The 20925-nt window shown below is 46.4% G+C and overlaps 1 protein-coding gene across 2 annotated transcripts in view; it reads left to right on the top strand.

Annotated features, from left to right (window-relative positions):
• The window catches only part of Myo5b (myosin VB), a 291060-nt gene that overhangs the window by 143319 nt on the left and 126816 nt on the right, over positions 1-20925 (top strand). For both annotated transcript variants that reach the window (XM_051163654.1, XM_051163655.1), the window contains exons 5-6: positions 15335-15491; positions 20357-20500. In XM_051163654.1, the coding sequence (XP_051019611.1) occupies positions 15335-15491; positions 20357-20500 (301 nt within the window). The remainder of the gene's footprint in view (positions 1-15334; positions 15492-20356; positions 20501-20925) is intronic.

Genomic DNA, 20925 nt, shown 5'->3' on the forward strand with positions numbered 1-20925 from the left:
AAAGGTTTCTTTTCTTCTCCTTGGTGGGGCGTAAAATTGGAACTGCTTCTGAACGTGCAGCCAGTGTAAGCGGGTTGCTACAGCAGACCAGAAGTTGAGGAGCTCTGCTGTCATCTTAGCACATGGCAGGATAAGTAATGGGCGGATGTTACATTCCTTGTGATGCTGATGTCTCCTATAAATCCCTGGGCTGGCTGGAAGTAAATCATACACGTTTAAAGAACAGGGAATCTGCAACTGAACTGCAGTGATCAGTAAAGCTGGTGCACCTAAGGTGGCCCAGGGGCCAAGTGAAAGGATTGAGTCTTAAGGGATGGGTGACGCTGCAGGATCTTCTGAGGCCCTGTGCCAGAGGGGCTTGATCAGGTGGATTGGGGCATTGAGGACATAGCCATATCCCTCCCACCCTGGTCTGGGATGGGAGTGGACTTTGCTCCCATCATAGCTACCTCACACCTGTCACAGGTGGGGAAGAGACCCTGCAGGGAAAAGATGGATAGACTCACAGACTTGGGCAGCTACAGAGCTTCTTGGAGGGTTTAGGGGGGAAGCATTATTTTTTAATGAAATTGAGGTACTGGAGATGAAAGGGCATTTCCTTCACTCCATATTGAGTGTATGTGGACTCCATACTGAATATACTTGTCAAAGTAAAAATAACCTATGCCCGTCAACTAAAAATGAACTAACAAGATAAAGTTGTCAAGTAAGAGACACCATTCCCAGTGTTGCTGCTAAACTTAAAGAGAAAGAAGAACCCATGGCCAGGGTCCCACCTCAGGGCACTTAATGTTTGCCCAAGATGGACATCATATCAAACCATTATATGGAATTAGCTTATAGAGCAGTTTTCAATGAAATGGTTAAAATGAGCCTCCAAAAAGCTGGACCATAGGACAAGAAAATTTTTATGAGTAGAATCGATCCAAAACCTAGTAGTCTGTTTCATGGAATGTCTTAGTGTTACTGTGGCTGCGATGACGCACCATGACCAAAACCAACTTAAGGAGGAAAGGGTATTTGCCTTACACTTTCATGTCATTGTTCAACATCAAAGAAAGTCAGGATAAAAACTCAACATGGCAGGAACCTGGAGGCAGGAGCTGATGCAGAGGCCATGGAGGGTGCTGCTTACTGGCGTGCTCCTCATGGCTTGCTCAGCTTGTTTTCTTAGAGAACTGCAGACCACCAATTCAGTGGTGTCCCTACTCACAATGGACTGGGCCCTTCCCCAACAATCACTCAATTAAAAAATGTCTTATACATCGGCTTGCCTACAGCCTTATCTCACAGAAGCATTTTCTTAATTGAGGTTCCCTCCTCTCAGATGATGATAGCTTGTGTCAGATTGACATAAAACCAGCCAGTACAATTGACCCCAAGGGAAATGAAAACATACACCTATACAAAGCCCACCCACAAATCCAGCATGATTCATCATTGCCTAAAGTGGAAATAGCCAATGTCCATCAGCTGAAAACAGATTAACAAGTTACAGCCTAGGTATACCATGGAAAATTATGTTTTTCAGAAGTTTATGGAAGTACTGACATACCATAATATGAAGGAACCTTGAAAACACCACTGAAACTAGCTGGCCACAGAAGGCAATATGCTATATTTCATTTACATAAGATGTCCTGAGTAGACAGTTCTGTAGATTCAGAATGTTCATCAGGTTATGAGGGCTACAGGCAGCCGTTCCCACTCTGTAAGCATATGAAAAACCAACGTGTTCTACAGCTTACATGAGCAAATTGCATGACATGTGCGTTTTAGCTCAAAAAACATCAATATCCTTGGGAATAGAGTGTTTGCAGTTTGGGAAATGGGTAATAAAGGGGGTCCCTTGGAAAGTATCATTTGAGACCTCAGTGGGTGAGGTTCAGATTGGCTGGGTGGAGGCAGAGAGGCAGGTGTGAATGGTTTTAAATAGTAAAGAATCCCATCCAAGATTTGTTTGGATGTCTTCTAGGCAACCAGAACTGTGCCAGTATCCCCAAGAATTATAGTATGTTCTAGAATAGCGCAGGGTGGACAAGCACAGCCCTGAAAGAGCTGCCTACTAGCCCAGATGGAAATCTGAGGAGCCATTTGCCATGTCAGGGATGAGGAAAGAGCGGCCTGGTGAGCCCCATGGGAGTGGATGCCAGGCTTCTCCCCTTCACGTGTCCTCAGAGGGTGTGGCTGTGTCTAATTCAATAGAAGTCCTTATCATCCACTGAAGGACCACTGAAAGATGCTTACAAGTACAATTTTTAGTTTTATAAATGGTTTGCACTGCAAATAGATTTCAGGAATTAGAGTTATTAAAGAAGGGACCTGAAATGGTTTTTAAAAAGAAATCAAAACAAGCTGGGTTATTTGAGGATTGTTTTAATCATGCTCCATCACCCAGCACCCCCAAACATGCAATCTCAGGACCTCAAGTTTCCCCTTCCAAAGGAGTAGCCGGTCACCTGCATTAAAATAACAATTCTACTAATGGAGAGCTGTTGCTTAATTTTGACAAAAGGAAGAAAGTTTGCTTTTTCAGAAGAGTTCTTTCCGTGTCTCAGAGCACAAGGTCAATAAATATTTGCATTTTTTTTCCTTTGCCAAACCTCCTTTCTAGGAAGAGGCAAGCATCCCAAGTCTGGCTCTGTGCACAGTAGATGCCTGCCTCTGGATTTCCCCTCCTGTGTAAAGGATTAACTCCCCATCAAGATCACGCCTCAGGCTGTTGACATTTGGGCAGTTAAGGACTCTCGGTTCAGGAACTGCAGCCTTGGTCCTCGCGGGTGTCCCGTTTTCTGAACCATTGGACCCTTGATGGTCTCTGTAATGAAATGCAAACACCCTGATTTGTTTAGTTGTAGTTTTCCCATGCTTCATTGCAAAGCCCAGGGTGCTCCTTAGCCCAAAGGTAAAGACTTTGCAGACAGTAGGAGCAGCTGAGCCCTTGCCCACCCCCACCCTTCAGAACATGTTTGTCAGTGTTTAGAGGAAAACAAAAAACAAAAAACAAAAAAACGTGCTTCCCATTTCACAGAGCCAAAGAGGAGGAAGCCCAAGCCAACAACTCTATTCTTGGCAGCATGTCAAGCCAACATGGAAGAGCAGAGCACCACCCTGCTTCTTCCTCGCCCTACCCTCGACTTCAGGGGCCCAGGCGCATAGCACGTCATCAGTTATACATGTCCTCTCATGGTTCAGATGTGCTCATATCCATGGATGTGTGAGGATGGTGAATTCCCTTTCCTCTATGGCAGTTCCCGGGCCTTTGTGCCGGGGAAAGTCTCCTGCTGGGCTGCTCAGAGAGGGGTGGTAAAGGCTGTTTCGCTGGGGTAGAGTGAGATGAAGAACAAAGGCAGCACACACTCACTGCTGTCCCTGAAGACGCTCTGAGGAGACTCAGAGAGTCTGGGATTCTGCTTCTGCTGCTGCAGCTAAGAAATGAACGTCTGCAAATCCTGGCCCATTCCATCGCACCCTCGCCGTGTTACCCCCTAATGAAGGAATTGGGAAGTCCGTAGTACTTGGCTTTGCAGTCAAGGAAACTAAACTACAGGAACTGACTGTTATTTAGATGTTTGGCTCAGAAGGACCATCTGTCTTGTCCAAGGGCAACTGGCCCTTGAAGCTGTGGAAATTGTCCCTGCCGCATCTCTTGTGGGTTTGGGAGTGGAGTGGGCAATAGTAACAAGGATCTTACCAACAAAATCACCAGAGCTTTGGTCTGTAAAGAGAGTGAAGGAATGTTAGCTGAGAGTAAGCTCTCTCTAGTGGTGGGTAAATTAAGGCTTTAAATGTAATAGAATAGATTTGATTATGGTGGATTTGGCATTTTTGTGTTACCCAACTTTCTTTTCTTGCTAACTGCTTGCTGTGCGTGTGCCTACATGAATGTATGTGTGTACATGCAGGAACACATGTGTTCTGTATAAAAAGGCACTTGAGAGAGACCAGGAAGCTAAGCCATCAGTAGACACACAGTAGGGTACAGGCAAGATCTTTGACTACACTCTCCTCAGCAGAGCATTAACAGATTTTTTTTCTTTGAATGATGCCGTCTGCTTTTGCTAGCGGCTGCTAGTGTGAAGTTCAGCCTCTGACCTTAGTGTTCTATTGTCTTTGTCACCTTAAAACTTCAGATAGCTTTGCGTGGGGAGGGATGCTGTGAGGTGGAGAGCTAGCATTTTCCAGATGGGACCCATCAGATACTATCCAGATCTTGTGTGGGTGATAAAAAAGGACCTTAATTTTAGTTTTTTCTTAGATAGCTGTCTGAGATTTGGCAAGTTTTCTTGCTAGCCTAACGACTGATTGATCTGCTTTTTATTACTGGGTCTCTTCCAGCTCACTCCAGTGAGCCTTTTGAGGACTCAGATGAGTTTATAGACTTTATGGATAGAATTCACTTGTGGCATGGGATCCACAGATGAGGGACATTGTACCAGAGAGACCAGTGAATAAATAAGTGCTGTTGACGAATAGCGCTGATGGCTGATGTGGGTTGTGTGCCTGCTTTGAGTCCTGCCATTGCATGAATTATCAACCAGGCTCGTTGCATCTGCTTGAATGCCTCTGTCTGTAGTGGGTTTCACAGAGACGCCTCTGGGAGGTCAGATGCGTGATGAGGTTGAAAGGCGTGGGAAGGAAAGAATGCTGGACTTGATGTCCGAGTTGGGTTCTGCAACTTTGTGTGGCACTCAACTTTTTTCATTTAAAAAAGAAGTGAGAAAAAAATCAGCTGTAAGAGGAGGCCCCTGGAAGGAGAAATGTCCACTTTCAGGAGAATTTTCAACATAGGGTTCCAAAGGTGATCTTTGCATTCGTCTTCGAGGAGCTAGGCAAAGGAGCAGGGGAAGGAGGGAGAGGAGGAGAGAGAGGAGGGGCAGACGGAGCATTTTCACATGGAGACAGATGGAAGAAGGAAGTGTGGGCTGAAGGATGAGCATCAGTAATCCTGGAGCATAAGGGTCCTGTGTCACTCAGAATGGACTACTGGGCCCTCGTGATGTGCGTTGCTACTGGTTCTTCCTGGATAGTAAATGAAGTTTGACTGGTCAGGTCGATTTCTAGTCTCCTGGCTCCTTGTTGGCCCTCATCCTACCCTGGACTTCCTAAGCCTCTCATGTCACATGGCAAGGTTCTGTGCACCTTGCTGTAGTCTGAGCCTCGGGATCTGCAGGTTCCTGCTGAGGCTCCACAGCATCAAACGTGCTGGAATTCTGACCCAGACCCACCCTGCAGGCAGAGACTGAGCCACCCCAATTGAGCCATCCTTTGGTATGACCAGACAAGATCCTTTCCTGTGCCATAGTCCCTCTCACCTTTTGTTCCTGTGCTAATGCTGATGCGGTGACCAAAGTGAGAGAGGCGTGGGTATGCTGAAGCCCGGGCTGAAGCTGGGAAAGAGGAATCCCTAGAGTAAACCACCAGCCGTTACGTAATCTGTGGTCAGCGAGGGCACAGTTCCTCCCGTGGGGCATTGGCTACTTGATGTAAGAGAAGTGGACAGTCAATACTGCTGTCCTTCATCCCCACCCCCGGTTATGCCTCCTCAGAGAATCCTGAGACACTTTAGGCTACCCCAAGCCTTCACCAGATGGAGATAGATGTGGTCCTCTTACTGTGCAGTCTGATGGCAGGACATGGAGCAGACTCATACCTCTTTCTGCAGGCCTTGCAGAGAAGCCACCTCTCGCTAGCGTGCCTTTTCCCCAAGAGGAGTATGGGTTATCTGTCCCCCATCGCATCCCATCTCCAGTATCTCTTGGTGCCTTAGCTCCCAACCCCTTAAGTGAGGCACCCTCTGACCATTAAGTCCATGAGGAACTGAGGTTCACGTACGTGTTAGCATGAGCCTTCATCGCTTCCCTTCTCCTGCTTCTGTTCTTAGAAGCTATTTACTTACCTGAGTCCTTTATCTGCCTCTAGAACACTCAAGTTCTTTTTAAGGTGGAATTTTGTGTCTTAGGTACCAGTCCCAAGGCAATTTTCTTCTTTATGTTTCAGGCGTGTGCATCTGTTCCTGGAGAGAGAAATCTATTGCATTTTTAAAACTCTATAGAAAATACAGAAGATGGAACACTTACCATTGCAGTTGAATGAAGCCTACAGCAGAATTCATGTCTTAGGTTTAATGCTATTCATAATCATTGCGCCGCATAATTTAGTCGTAGATATCAAATAGCTAACATGAATGGGTGTAATTAGTAGTGCTTTTCCATAGCCTAGAAATATTTTGAGGTTTCTTTCTTTTCACCCATAGTATCTGTTCATTCATCATGAAGTATTTGAATACCGACGGTGCATTAGACACGCAGTAGTTTATTCGCAGTATGCCTTTGTGCTCTGTACCATTTACCTGTAGCCGTGCATCCTGAACAGGCCGTTTCAGCTCCTGACACCACCATATGCTAAGCCCCTGCCCTCCCCACCTCACCCCCCGGTGTCAGGTCCATGAATCTGGAGACTCTTGCTTTTAGGGCACTGGAGACAGAAAATCATAACCTTGAACTAAATGTGCGAGCCTTGCAGCAGCTGCATAGAGGGGATGAAGAGGCCTGTGGAGTCGACACCCTAAAATAACCAAGCATGGTTAGCTCCTCCTCAGCCAGCCCCGTGGCCTGTGGAGTGGATACCCTAAAATCACCAAGCACGGTTAGCTTCAGGCTGGGCTTACAGGTGTGCCACATACCTGGTTACACTTGATTTCTCTAACTTCAGAACTGCCCGTCTGTACTGCTTATCCAACCCTGACATTTGAGAATATGCATCCAGCTAACGAGGAAGCTGCTTGATTTTCTAGGTGAGCGATAAAAGCCTAAAATGAAAAGCAATGGCCCCTGTTGTCTGCAGCCGGGAAGAGCAGTTAATGCATAAGGACTGTTTAGTCTCTTCCAGCCAGTTTTTAAGCTGTGTTAGTTACATTGTATACAGGCTAACATCGACAGTAAAGAAGTTACAGGTGTTTGTATCACCGCACTTGGCTGAGCATATCCACACAGTAACTAATTAAACAAAGCTCCAGCGGTAATTATTTCCCAAACCCCATGGCATAACAATGGAATCTCTTATGGAATTAAAAAAAAAATTGTCTCCAGGTCCCAAGCTACAGAGTGTGACTCTGCTGGTCTGAGGTAAAGGCCATCATAAGTGTCCCTGTGTACACCCAGGTTGGAGAATCTCAGAGGTGTGTCTAGCCTTTTGACTGTGTGGTGTGACATTGTCACTTACAGAGCTCATACTCATGAACCAAGTTATTGAAATTCATTGTTGTTGTTGCAAAAAGAAACCTCATAATATTTTAAGTAAGTTTACAATTTTGTTTCAGGCTGCATTCATGGCCATCGTGGGCACTTTAGCCCCAAGGCTACAACTTAGACTTTACTACTAGTGAGCAAGTGATTTTTCTCTGTAGTTGTCAGAGGCCATGCCTGCCTTCTGCTCTCTGAATGCTCTGGACATTATGTTCCTCCATGACCACTGCCTGTGTTCCTCCACCATTTGTACCCTCCCAGCATCACTGCCTAGACTAATCTCTGGGAATAGGTCATGAAGCCTTGGAGTGCTAATGATGTCTCAACCATGGGTGCACTGATGAGCGCCTGGACACATTCTATGATTCTTTGGAAGTATTTCTCCAGTACCAGCGAGTGGGGGATGGTGGACTAAGGGTATAAATAACATTGATAAAGACGAATCATGCCATGGTGGGGCAAAAAGAGGGAGAATGGAGAGTAGAGCTCAAAGGATGTGAGCTAAAAATACCAAGGCAGTACAGCCATCCTGATTTTATGCAGGAAGAAAGAGAAGTCCCAAGGATCCCCTGTTATTTCTTCTTTGGGAAGTAAAGAAGGGCAGAGGGGTTGGGAAACTGAAGAATTCCACTCTGGACATAGAACCTTTGGGATATCTTGCAGTCTCCACATTCAGTTGCCCAGGAGACAGGAATAACACAGGTGTTGCTCTCAGGACAGCTCTGGGGTGGGAAGGTGGGTTAGTTTCATGTCTGATTCTGTGATAAAATATCCTCGTGCACTTAGGAGGAAGAGGGATTATTTCTGCCTATAGTCCCACCTTATAGCTCACCATGGTGGGGAAGTTCAGGCAGGAACTCAAGGCAGGTAGTCACACCTCATCCAAGAACAGAGAGAATAAATGCATCATGCTCTCTGACTTTCTTGTATTCACCACGAATTCTCCACTCTTGTATAGTTTAGGATGCCCTACTAGGGAATAGTGCTACCCACAGTGGGCTGGGTCTTCATGTAATGATTAACAAGATATTCCCTCACTGACATGTCCACAAGCCAACCCAATATAGATGCTTTTCTCTGAGACTCTCTTCCCAGGTAGTTTTGGATTGTGTCACGCTGATAATTAAAGCTAAGCAACTCCTGGGAAAAGGTGAGCTTCCTGAAGGGACCATCTGGAGAAGTGAGGGTGATGTTCAAATTTACCTTCGGGGCGGGGGGGTGGCTAAGTTTAAAAGACGGAGAGAGGGCTGAAGCAGTCTGGAGGAAATGAAAACTCTTGTATTTTATTGGCGAGTCAAAGGGAACCAGTGGTAGGGAGGAAGAGCTTGTACCCATCAGGCCCAGACTCTTAGGTTAGGCCTCAGTCAGCCTCCCTGAAGCTTTCTCTCTCCTTCCCCGCTTCACCTAACTTTAGCTCCAACCTAACGTTCCCCTTCTCCAGCTTGCCTTCTCCTCCATGTTACCAGTTTCTCTCTGTGCTAATTCTCCACTCACTGCTCAACAGGTTTTTATCGCTTTATATTAATATGGGTTTGTTATTCTACCTCAGGTTGTTTAGTTTTGCTGGAATTTATTAAGACATGCAGGATACAGCATTGCCATTTTGGTTTTTTTTTTTTTTACTTTAATTTTTTTCTTAATTCATTCATATTACATCTCAATAGTTATCCCTTGTGTCCTCCCATTCCTCCCTCCCTCCTGCTTTCACCCTACTCCCTTCCCTATGACTGTGACTGAGGGGGACCTCCTCCCCCTGTATATGCTCATAGGGTATCAAGTCTCTTTTTGGTAGCCTGCTATTCTTCCTCTGAGTGCCACCAGGCCTCCCCATCAGGTCTCCCCATCAAGGGGACGTGATCAAATATGGGGCACCAGAGTTCATGTGAAAGTCAGTCCCGAATCTCCACTCAACTGTGGAGAATGCCCTGTCCATTGGCTAGATCTGGGTAGGGGTTCAATGTTTACTGCACACATAGTCCTTGGCTGGTGCCATAGTTTGAGCAGGACCCCTGGGCCCAGATCTGCCCATCATAATGTTCTTCTTGTAGGTTTCAAGGACCCTCTGGATCCTTCTATTTCCCCATTCTCCCATGTTTCTCTCACCTAAAGTCCCAATAGGATGTCCTCTTGAAGTAGTCATCCTTTCCAAGTTTCACCAGTGACATTTCCGGTAGTCTCTTGGCAGGCACCACTGTCCATGGTCCTGACACGGATAGCCTTGTTGAACAGTTTGTTCCTACTTGCTAGCATGATGGTTTCCCACTGCTGCTATAGCAGATGCTCTGTGTTTCCATGGTGGCGCTGGCAGTGTAATTAGAGAGTAGACAGCAAGAAAGAGTAGATTGATTATCCATGGAGTAAACTGAATATGCCCTGACACTCAGGTTCGCGGATGATACAGCAGAGTGGCTGAACAACTTGTGGGAGCTGGTGAGTCCTCTCTGTGCTTAGGTGAAACCAGACATCCTCTCCTCCCTGATTTACAGCTGGACTGGGTACTAGGAGCCTATGCAGATGATGGCCTCACTTCTCATGGAGACTTCAGTTCAGAGATTTAAATTTGTGCCTGTCTGAATGGGTAGCCCCATTCCTGCCATGAGTGACCCATGAGGGCAGGGATAACCAGTTTGATTTTACATGCAGAAAACTACATAACAACTCAAAGGGGCCCTGGCTCTGAGCTCAGCATTTGCCACTAAATATGACAGCTAGGTCCCAGGCTATTCTTGTAGTATAGTCCAGGTGCTGGGCTGCCCAGCCAGGTCCTCTTATCTGAGATTATTTATCATGAAAGTCAGGCTTTAGGGCATGAGGTAGGTGATTAACACCTTATAAATTGTGGAGTGAGTGCTGTGATGATGGGGAGTGTGGGCAGAGGAGCTGACAGTCAGCCAAGCAGTGCAGAGGATGCCTAACTGCTGTTTCACCTTGTGTTAGAGCTAGATTTATTAACACTTCTTGCTTCATTATACTAGAAGGGAATGGTTATAAAGAAGATGCAGAGTAGTAGGCCATGGTTTAGGTTCTAAGGGGAGAGAAGGTTAGCAACATGGAGGTTTCTATATTTTGGTAGAAGAAGTTGGGCAGAGGCCTGCATGAAGAGAGCCCTGTCTTTCTATTTCTATGGGCTTCCTAGGTCTTGGCATCAAGGGTGCTAAGATTTAAGGCCAGTGCCTGGAACTCGTAGATCATCACAACACATGCTAACTGTTGTGGCTGGCAGAGCATAGAGTGGGAGGGTCTGAGATGCCAGAGCTAGCACCTAAGTGTGGGTGGGATACCTGACGCAAGTCACAGCCAGATGGGTTGCTGGTGAGTCGGACCTCCAGAGCAGACCCCAGGTCTCTGAGCTCAGAGATAACTTGAGCAGGGTTTCTCTTTGGCTCCTGTAGATATGTTCCTGACAGGGAAGCCGTGGGTGACAAATTACTCTGTAGGAAGTCTACACAAATCAACCCTTCAGCAGGGAATTGAAAACAAGCTCCAACTGTCCGTTGGCTGACCTTTGCTTGAACATGTCTCAACAACCCATCCACCATCTTCTGCACCCACCTCGATGGTGGGCCGGGGAGGCCGCTCATCTCAGTTTCAAGTGCTACCGTGGGAAACAGAAGAAAAATGAGAGAGTCTTGAAAGCAAGTCTTACCTCTCAGGTGTCCAGGAAGGGGGCCTGGGGTGAGCTGTGACCACAGGCGGGCATCAATGCTGGTGTCTGGCATCTTACCAGAAGCGGCAGAATACCTGAGTTGCATCTCAGAACCCTCTGCCCTTGTGTGGGACACAGGCCTTTCAGGGCATCTTCTGCCTGCAGTAGTGAATGCCATCCTGGATAACAGCCCGGCATTAGATTTCTTGGCCTTGGTTTAGCAGATTGACTCAAGTCACCATCTAGATCATCTCTGTAAGTGGGTTGAATGGCTGGATCCAACATTGTTGTGTTTTTGAAAGATGTTATGTAGAATTCTATATTTAAACGTGTACCCCCACACCTATCCCCTTATGACTTAAAATAGAGAACTAATCTTTTCCTATCAGCACGTTAGTTGTAGAATTGTTGACTGTCAAAAAGGGGGAAGCTTACATGGGACACCAAGTTGCACCTCTCTACCTAGAGATGAGGAGACAGAAGTCCAGAGAAAGGAGGCAAGCAAAAGTCATGCAGCAAGGACTGCAGCCAGGGTCACAAGGAAGGTAGCAACGTACTAAAGGTGGAGAAAAAAAAAATGGCACTAGACTTCAAGAGATGAGAAATACCAACTTCTGAGATGCCTAGGGTAGGGAGTCAGGATGATTCCAGAAGGGCCTGCGTTGAAGGAGTTTGAAGGTAGAAGGAGTACCAGGAATGTAGTCCTGACAGGGGTATGTGCTCCACAGACTAAGTGGTTCATTGTTGCTGACTCACAAAACTTATGTGATCTTCTAGCAGATATGCAGTGTACAGATTTTCCTCTGTAACACGATCGAGTGGCTTACAGAGCCTGTCTGTGGCAGAACCAGGGCTCAGCACACTGGATACTGTTTTAGATTTGTTAATGGCCTTAGTGTTCTATACTGTAGAAGGGTCCACATGCTCAGCCAAGAAGTCTGGACTTGATTTGACGAGTGGTGAATAGCTATTTAACTTTTTGAAAAGGTAAAAATGTAATTACAGCATTGGCTTAAAAACTTAATCTGGCAAGGGTGTAAGGATAAATTAGATACTCCAGGACCAAGTCAAGGCAGCCACTCAGAACAGCTCATGGCTCAGAGATCCCAGTCCTAAGAGATGCTGAAGTGACTTGGTAAGTTATATGCAAAGGTTGGATAGCCAGTCAGCAGTACAGTGGACGCTCAAATTCAGTGTTTTAATGCCTGCATCCTGGATTCCAGTTCTAAGTGGGAGGAGAGCTACCATTGGAAGAATTAGGTTATGGTGGCATTGCTCCATCCTTGTGGGTGGATACGCAGTAGTGTGCACTAAGTTACGGTGGCATTGCTCCATCCCTGTGGGTGGATACGCAGTAGTGTACACTCCTCACATGCCTATTCAAAGGTATGTGGGAATCTAAGAAGTGAGTTTCTCTCACTTGAGCTTACATGGCACTACTTGCCATGATTGTCACCAGATCAAGTGAGAACTTACAGTCATCTCCAGTAGTTGTCCTCCAAAAAGACTCAGATACAAAAATAAGTGCATGAGTATGTGCATGTGTGTGCGTGCGTGAATGTGTGCGTTTGTGTGTGTGTGCGTGCGCGCGCGCTGCAGCCTCTGCATTCTTCAATTGCTCTCCAACTTCTTTGAGACAATATCTCTCACCCCTCGGCTAGAATGGCTGGCCAGCAAGCCCCAGGGATACTCTTTTTTTTCCTACTTCCCCTGTGCTGGGATTATATGTGCACACGCTGCATCCAGCTTTTTAGGTACATACAGAGGATCTGAACTCAGGTCTTCATGCTTGTGCAGTGAGCACACTTCTGATAGATAGCTGTGACTTTGATGAAATCCTGGCTGTGTATCTGCTTCCTCATCCTGCTGGGGTTTCTTATTTCACTCCTTTGATTCTTCTTGTTGATGGTGGTTTTGTTTTGGTTGTTTTGTTTTGTTTTCTTCTTGACACTTGTCACATAAACTAGCCTCTTTGGTTTTTTGGCCACTTGTCTTTGGACTAGGCTGGTTGGCTTCCAAAGCATCTTACCTCTTGTATGAATCATCCCCTTCCCTGAGCAGCCTTTGTCCTTCCTCAAGGCTATGCAAAGTAATTGTCACCTTGTCAGTGAAAGTGAAAAGTGATAAGGATCACTGCTTTGTGCCTTACTTGTCTTTACCAAGGAAGATGTTTTTACCAGGATCCCCTTATGCTCCAATTTCCTGTGTGTGCTGTGCTTCTGTAGCCTCAGGGCACTAACGTGTTCCTGCCCCAACTGAGCTATTTCATTCTATGTGTTGCTCCCCTGGATCCTTGTTAAATGGGGCTGTATGTGCCTCTTCATTCCAAGTGGCTCTCTGCTGAGGACCAAGGCTCAGTGCATCCTCTGTTCATTCCCTTATTTGGGGATAAACGCTGAGCAAAGCTCCAAAGTCTTGGGTGTGGCTGCCCAATCTGGTTCCCCTTATATACAGGGAGCTCTCAGGGTGACACCAGAGAAGGGAGGTAGCCCAGGTGATACAGCAGTGACTGTTGCCAGGGTGTAAAGCCAGGTTATGCTCCCAGCCATCTTGTGCTTCCTATCAGTTCTTTAAGGACTTAACATTGAGAGCAGAGGTGGCACCTGACATTGTCTCTGTGGTCCAATAGATATAACACAAAGCAAAAACAAAACAATGTGGATGAAAATGGAGGCTGGAGAGATGGCTCAGCATCTTAAGAGCACTTGCAGAGGACCTGGGTTTGGTTCCCAGCACCCACGCTGTGACTCGTAACCATCTATAACTCCACTTTTAGGGGATCCTCTTCTGGCTTCCATGGGCACCAGGAACACACATGGTATACACAACATAAAAGCAGGCAAAGACTCATGATGGATGGGTGGATGGATAGATGGATGGATAGATGGATGGATAGATACATAGATGGATACATACATAGATACATAGATAGATGAAAATGAAAACTGACCACATTCATGAGCCTATTTGGAGGCTTCCTTTTAGTGTTGTTGTGGGAGCAAGGAAGGAAGAAATGGGCCCATGTGAGAGCACAATAGCTTAGAATAAAGGGGAACTCTCAGAAAGCCGTGGAACATGTCTTTCCTTGAGACTAGAAAGTACTATAGTGTTATTATGTAGTTGTCGGGCAGCCAATTTAAAGATACGTGTGTCCAGCTTCATGTCTTCTGCGTGTGCTCTCCATCCCGAGCCCCTTGAGCCCCTTTTTGGGTGTCCATGATTGGGAGCTGCCTGCCCCAGATCCTTCCCATGACCTTTCCACACAGTCACTCCTCCAGCTGGCCTCTCCACTCTTTCTAGTCCCTCTCAAGTTGGACAGGCCACTTTACATCATCACACCTTGTCCAGTTTCTCTGCGTTGGCCCTGACCTGGAGACAGCTGGCATTTTTTTTTTTTTTTTTAACCCATGCAATAGCTTCAGTAACTAGCAAGACAGGGTCGGCCAGCATGAAGGCTTCTCAGTTACTCTGTACTCACTCTGTCCAGGAAACCATAGGACCTGGCACTTGGAGGTTTTAATATAAAAATCCTGAATTTTAAGTATGTCTTCATTTAGGAAAGGAGGGGTTAGATCCACTGAACCCTAAGTTGCTTTTCGTTCACCAGTTGATGCTGAGCACAGATGTGCTAGTAGGCACTGTTGCCATGGTGAAGTAGAGTATGCCAGCCTTCCTTGTGGTCCTGGGAACTGATGACTTCACGCCATGGCTGAAGTAGAGTATGCCAGCCTTCCTTGTGGTCCTGGGAACTGATGACTTCACCACCATAAGCAATTTCTTACCCTAAAGTTTGTCCCAGATGTTTGTTGTTCCTTTCTGCTTTGAGTCCCTGTGTCTCTTGGGGACATAAAGGCATGTGCCTTTCATTTCTTAATTGCCTTCCGACCTTGTATCTTAAAAGAATGACCCTAGTTGTGCTTATCTGATGTGATAATTCCTGACTGGAATTTAGTCTTTCATCCCTTTTGTTGCAGTCCTTTGACTTGACAGGAGATCAGGCTGGTGGTGTGCCCTGTGTGTAATACATATGAACAGAAATGTTCAAATCTGTACCACCAGCATGTAGCTAGACTTAATACAAGAGGTCCTTGTTCTTAAAAGAAAACGTCTAGGAAACCCTTGGCAGAGAGTAGGCCTGTGGGAGGAACAATGAAAGGATATGTATGCAAATTCTTAGGATAATAGGCAAGTATCTGCGGGGTACGCCGCTGGCCACACTGCTCTTCCTCTCGGTGATGGCGGGCCTGTGCTGTTGGACAGCCCTGCTCAGATCTCCTTTCTTCCTCCCGCTTCCAGAGCTTGTGTGGGGCTATGAAGGAGGGCAGACTGTACAGTTACTCATGTGTCTCCCTGAGAGATGCCTCGTACCTGATTCCTCCCCATTGGAGTCCCTGGCAGGCAGCAGCTGGCTGGTGACTGATCGGAGCTCTTTCCCTTCCAGAGATGAAAAGAACCAGTCCATCATAGTGAGCGGAGAGTCTGGAGCAGGGAAGACGGTGTCAGCCAAGTATGCCATGCGCTATTTTGCCACAGTTGGTGGCTCAGCCAGTGATACCAACATTGAAGAGAAGGTCCTGGCGTCCAGTCCCATCATGGAGGTAAAGCCTGCCCAGGGGGTCCCCGCGGGTTGAATGTGGCATGGGCAATGAGGAGAATCTTTGAAGTGGCCCACCTAGGCAGCGTTCACGCCCCTGTCAGGGGAGAGATGGTTGAAGGTAATGACCTCGTTGTGTCCTGCAGGGCCCCCATGTTGGCTAGAATGTCTTCACATTCTCTGCGTTCTTGGACTATGTGCCCTTGCCTGCCTGTTGCCCTCCCCTTCTTGCTGCCATCATGGGTCAGATAATTAGCATTTCACCAATCCAGTAGATGCTTTGAAGGACTCTCTGCATAAGAAGGCAGTTCTACTGGCAGCTGAGGCAGGCTCTGGAGAAATTGGATGCTTTCGTCTTTGTGGAGAAGGGTGATGGAGAAACAGCATCATTTCAGAAACAGTTACCTGTGATAGCATGAAGTAGTCAAAGGCACGCTCTGTCTGTTTCTTCACCATGTCAGGGTCCTGTCAGTAGCCAAGACATTATGACAGGACCATGGGTTGGGTGGTCTCAGAGAACTTGAGTTCAGACTAAGGTTGTTCCTAAACATTAGATCTTTCTATAACTCATAGCGGTTTAGAGTCAGGTATCTCTATGTCTGTCTGTCTGTCTATCTACCTACGTACCTACCTACTACCTATCATCTTTCTAGCTCTAGCTCTCTTTAAAGGATTTATTCTGGTAGAGAAGGACTAAATGTCTTCATAGTCAGGGTCACTTTGGTTCTCTCACTGTTTGAGTTTCCTCCTTTTGCTGGCTGAGAGTGACTTGAAGGAAGATATTGCTTATTTTATTTTACATGGTAACTCAGAGCAGGAATCTGAAACAGCAACCATAGAGGAATGCTGCTCCCCACTCATGCTTAGCTATCGTTTTTACATGGCTCCACTACGACTTGCCTCAGGAATGGTTCTGCCCATGGTGGGCAGGACCTTCCTTCATCAATTAATAATCAAGACAGTCTCTAGCCGACTTGCCTAGACCCATCTGATCCAGGTAATTTCTAAGTTGAGGATTTCCATTGAAATGACTCTAGGCCATGGTAAGTTGGCAATCAAAGCTCCCTACCACACCCACTCCTGAAGCCAATGCTCTTTTTATTGCCACTGTTACATTCAGCTGACGCTTTCTCCAGGCTGGGCAGTCCCTTTCTTTAACTAAGAAAAGAATATAGAAGCATTATGCAGGGCAAAAATGACCCCCAGACCAACCGAAAGCTACACACACTTGTGTTTCTACCTTCTGTGTGCTAATCCTACCATCACCAGCATGGCAGCCACAGAAGAGTGATGTGGAGTGCTAAGAGTGATGTGGAGTGAAGGTGTTGACAAGCCACAGAGAAGGTCGCAGGATTGTCTGTTGAGCTAACTTCTTGAAAGAGTCCAATCCTGAAAACACTCTGGGAACAAAAGGAGGGAAGGGTGCAGGAAGAAGGGGAAAAGATGATGCTGACACGAGTGTGAGCAGCCCCTATGGAGATGGATATCCCCAACAGGCTGGTCACAGAAGCCTGGAAGCCCCTCAGGTGCCAAGTGACATGTGTGTGTTTTGGTAACTATGCTAGTGACTGTGTCGTTGGAAATGGTTTTTTTAATCAAGCTTCTTTGGAAAAGCAGTTTCATTGTTTCCGTGGTTTGTTGTTAGCACACATAAAACTTCATTGTTGAGGGGAAAGAGCTGTGTTGCTAACAGTGTCTCCCTGGCTGGATGATGTGTGCTGAAGACATCTTCCCTGGTGGCGCTAGGCTCTTCCTGTTGTTTCCAAGGGGAGAAATTCACTGACACTGAGACCCATAGCTACTTGGCACAAATGCCTGGTGGTAAGGGAAGATTCCTATCCATTCCGTGCTCCTTCCTCTCTGCCGGTAATATGGACTTAACTCCCTTAAATTCAGAGGCCTTTTGGGAAGGGAGGAAAGAAGAAGGAAGGGAAAAAAAGAAAGCAACTGTGATTATTGTTTGGGAGTCTTGTTAAAGCTTGGGGTGCTGGACTATACATCCAGTCTCTATACAACTATATACAACTATACAACCCTGTCTTGAAAAACCAAACCAAACCAAAAGGACAAAAGGGGCCTTCTTATAATGTTTTGTGTGTGTGTGTGTGTGTGTGTGTGTGTGTGTGTGTGTGTGTGTGTAAAATATACATAGCAAAACATTCCACTTTAGGTGCATGGCTCAGAGGCATGAGACGTATTTGTTGTTTGTGTATCCACCACTACCATGTTTCCATAATGGTCCCATCATCCCAGTAGAAGCCCTGTTCCCATTGAATAGTTAGTTACATTTCCCTTCCCCAGGTCCTTTTCAACCTCTTGTCTTTGACTTTACTACTCTGGGGACTCCATGTGAGTGACACAATGTAATACTGGTCCATGAGTATCTGGCTAACTTTACTTGGCATGATGTCTTTAAGGCTCACCCATATTTTAGCATTTATCAATACTTTGTTCTTTTTATGCCTGGCTACCTCATTACACAAATTTACCATGATTTGTTTAGCCGTTTCTCTTCTGATGGTATGCGGTTGTTTCTGCCTCTTGGTTAGCATTAATGAATACTCCTAGGTATATTGATATCAAAGTTATTGATTTAACTAATAATTTAAAGTACGTACTATCCATTACAGCCTGAGTAGGCTGTTGCGTTCTGTGGGAAGGATGCTTTGGCATGCTAGAAGCATAAGAGCAACAGGCTTCCCCACCCCACCCCACCCCCATGAAGCCCAGGTCTGGTTAGTTGCTAGGGTCTGAAATGAAGAGTGGAGATAGGCACTAATCATGAATGTCGTTGTTTGTGCCCTAGAGATTAACTCTCTGCCCTGTGCAGCCTTGCTGTGTTGAAGCCTTCTGCTTGAGTGCTGAGAGCTCCTTCCATTAAACAGGAGCCGTTAGTGCTATCTCTGCGGGAAAGCTTGGATTTGGTTGAGAAGAGAGGGCAGCAGAATCAGAAGGAACCCTGGCTGGGAAACGAGTTTGGCCAACGGAAAATGAGAAGCTTTTGCTCTGACAAAGTTGAGAGCACAACTTTTCAAATGTTCCAGGTTTGGCCTTGCGGTGTGTCAGGAAGTCATCAGTGTGTGGTTCCTCAGGAGGTCTCAATTAGGAGCAGCTGATTACTGGATATTCTGCACAGTCCCTGGGAGGAGTTCCCCTTGCTTTTGATGCGGACACCTCCCGGGGAGGCCAAACTGGGCACAGCCTGAGCAGGCCAAGGTCCCAGCAGGCAGAGCTGAGTGACAGCTGTTGGATTATGCAGACTGGAGGCTGGGCTGGGATTTGCTGTGGACGACTGGTGTGATTTGTTGGCAGTGCTGGCATGTGTGCTGACCCCATTTTTCTTAACAGCTCATGAGCACCTTAGGAGGGATTTGTTCCTAAGTCTGCCCTGATTAGGAAAGCATTGCTAATCAGGAGACCAGGGTAGGAGCAGGGACAGAACCCAAGTGCAGGCCAGAGGGTCATGAAACGGGACATACAACTCTGAAAGCCAGAGATGCTTCCCCTGCTCAAAGGAGAAAGGTTAGATAGAGGTAGAGCGAAATAATGTAATCAGGTCACACTTTACACGAATAGCTCTGTCAGTCAAGAAGAATATTGACTTGAGAACACATGATCAGGCATAGGAAACCTAGAAGAGATAGTCGACGTTATCCAGGGCAGAGACAGCGGTGATGTGGGTCAGGTCCATGCAGTGTGACAGAGGAAATCAAAGCTGGTTGGCCATGGGACATCAGGTTGGATACACTGGAGGTGGTAGGTAGAGGTGTGTCTTCAGCTCCATCATCACCTCCTTAATCTTGGAGACCAGCGGGGCTGGAAACTAGCAGATAAAAGTAGTTGGACTATTGGTTGGATATGGTTGGCCTGGACGTGAGGGTGGGTTTGGACCTTTCTTTCAACCTCTTGGCACTTCATGTTTTCTAGACCACTAAAAAGTTCCAGTGGGCTTTTCCAAGTGTTTTCACCACCTAAAAATGTGAACAAACAAGAGATTAAAATAAGAAAAATCTATTATTGATGTGTTAGTTTTGTGACTTACAGACACTGAATAGTCATCTAAGAGCGATTATTTAATGACTGATTTTAAAGAGTATTCTGGGCTGGATGGAATGGCACACGCCTTTAATTCCAAAACTCAGGAGGATTGCTGTGAGTTGGAGGCCAGACTGGTCTATATAGCAAATTTAAAAGTAAAAATATTTGCAATGTTTAGTCTATGGCCTGGCTGTGTAGGAGATGATCCTGTCTGCCCTAGTAATGAGTTGTGTAATGTAATGAGTGTCATTTTGTGGCCTTTCTAGGAAGTGTCATCCACCAGTGGGGAAAAGCATTTGGCTGCTTGATTGCATGAGGGCTCGAAGTCAGTTAAGCACAGCAGGTCTTTTCTCCCACAGCACAAGCGCTGATTTGGTGGCTCCAGAACATCAGAGCCAGCGTCTCTGACTGTCTAGGCCCAGGATGGCTGGTGATGCCATCACACGTGTATTCTAGATGGAAAAGCAGAAGAGGAACAGAGGGTTAGAGTGTCTGTTACCTGCCATGTCTCCCTTAAAAAGTCTTCTACTCAACCAATGACTCTTAAAGGTGGCCAGTAATTGTGAAAGGGCCTGAAAATTGAGGCTGGGTTTGGTTTAGTTTTAAGCAAACAAAGCAGAACTTCTCACTCAGCCCGTTGTCTTCACAGTAGGAGAGGCCTGTGCGTGGAAGGAAAGAAGGCCGCCACAGGCCTACAGTCTTGAAGTCAAGAAGCCCATGGGGATAGGGAGGGGGTGGGTGGGAGCGGTGCCTGTGCACTTTGCCTGACTGAGCTGTCTTGCCAGTCCCTTGCCTTCACTTCTCACACATTTCTATTGTCTGTTCATCCAGGCCATTGGGAACGCCAAGACGACGCGCAATGACAACAGCAGCCGCTTTGGGAAGTTCATTGAGATTGGCTTTGATAAAAAGTACCACATCATTGGGGCCAACATGAGGACCTACTTGCTGGAGAAGTCCAGGGTGGTCTTCCAGGTGAGGGCAGGACTCGGCCATTTGTATTTCGCTGTTGTCATTGTTCCATCAGCTCCCTGTGCTCCAGAGCAGCCCGTCTTTCGGCCTGGGATCAGCATTCTTATTTTCTTTCTCCTTTTTCATAATAAATATTCATGTAGACTAAAGCACCGGGTCTCCATAAATCTTTTACACAGTATTGCTTTGCTTATTGTGCCTTACCAGCGCTGGATCCAGGGATAAAGAACAGGCAGTCCTCTTGTGGCTTTACAGTCAGTCTTACCATCAGAGAATGTTAAAGACACGGGCTGGGTTTCAGCTTGCAGGGAACCTGCTTGCTTTGTGGGTCAAAAGATGGGTGTGGCTTGATGAGTAGGCATATATGCTGAAAGAACACACACACACACACACATGCACACACACGCACAAGTGCACACATGGCCACA

Source organism: Acomys russatus, chromosome 20 (assembly GCF_903995435.1).
Source record: "Acomys russatus chromosome 20, mAcoRus1.1, whole genome shotgun sequence".
Taxonomy (NCBI): domain Eukaryota; kingdom Metazoa; phylum Chordata; class Mammalia; order Rodentia; family Muridae; genus Acomys; species Acomys russatus.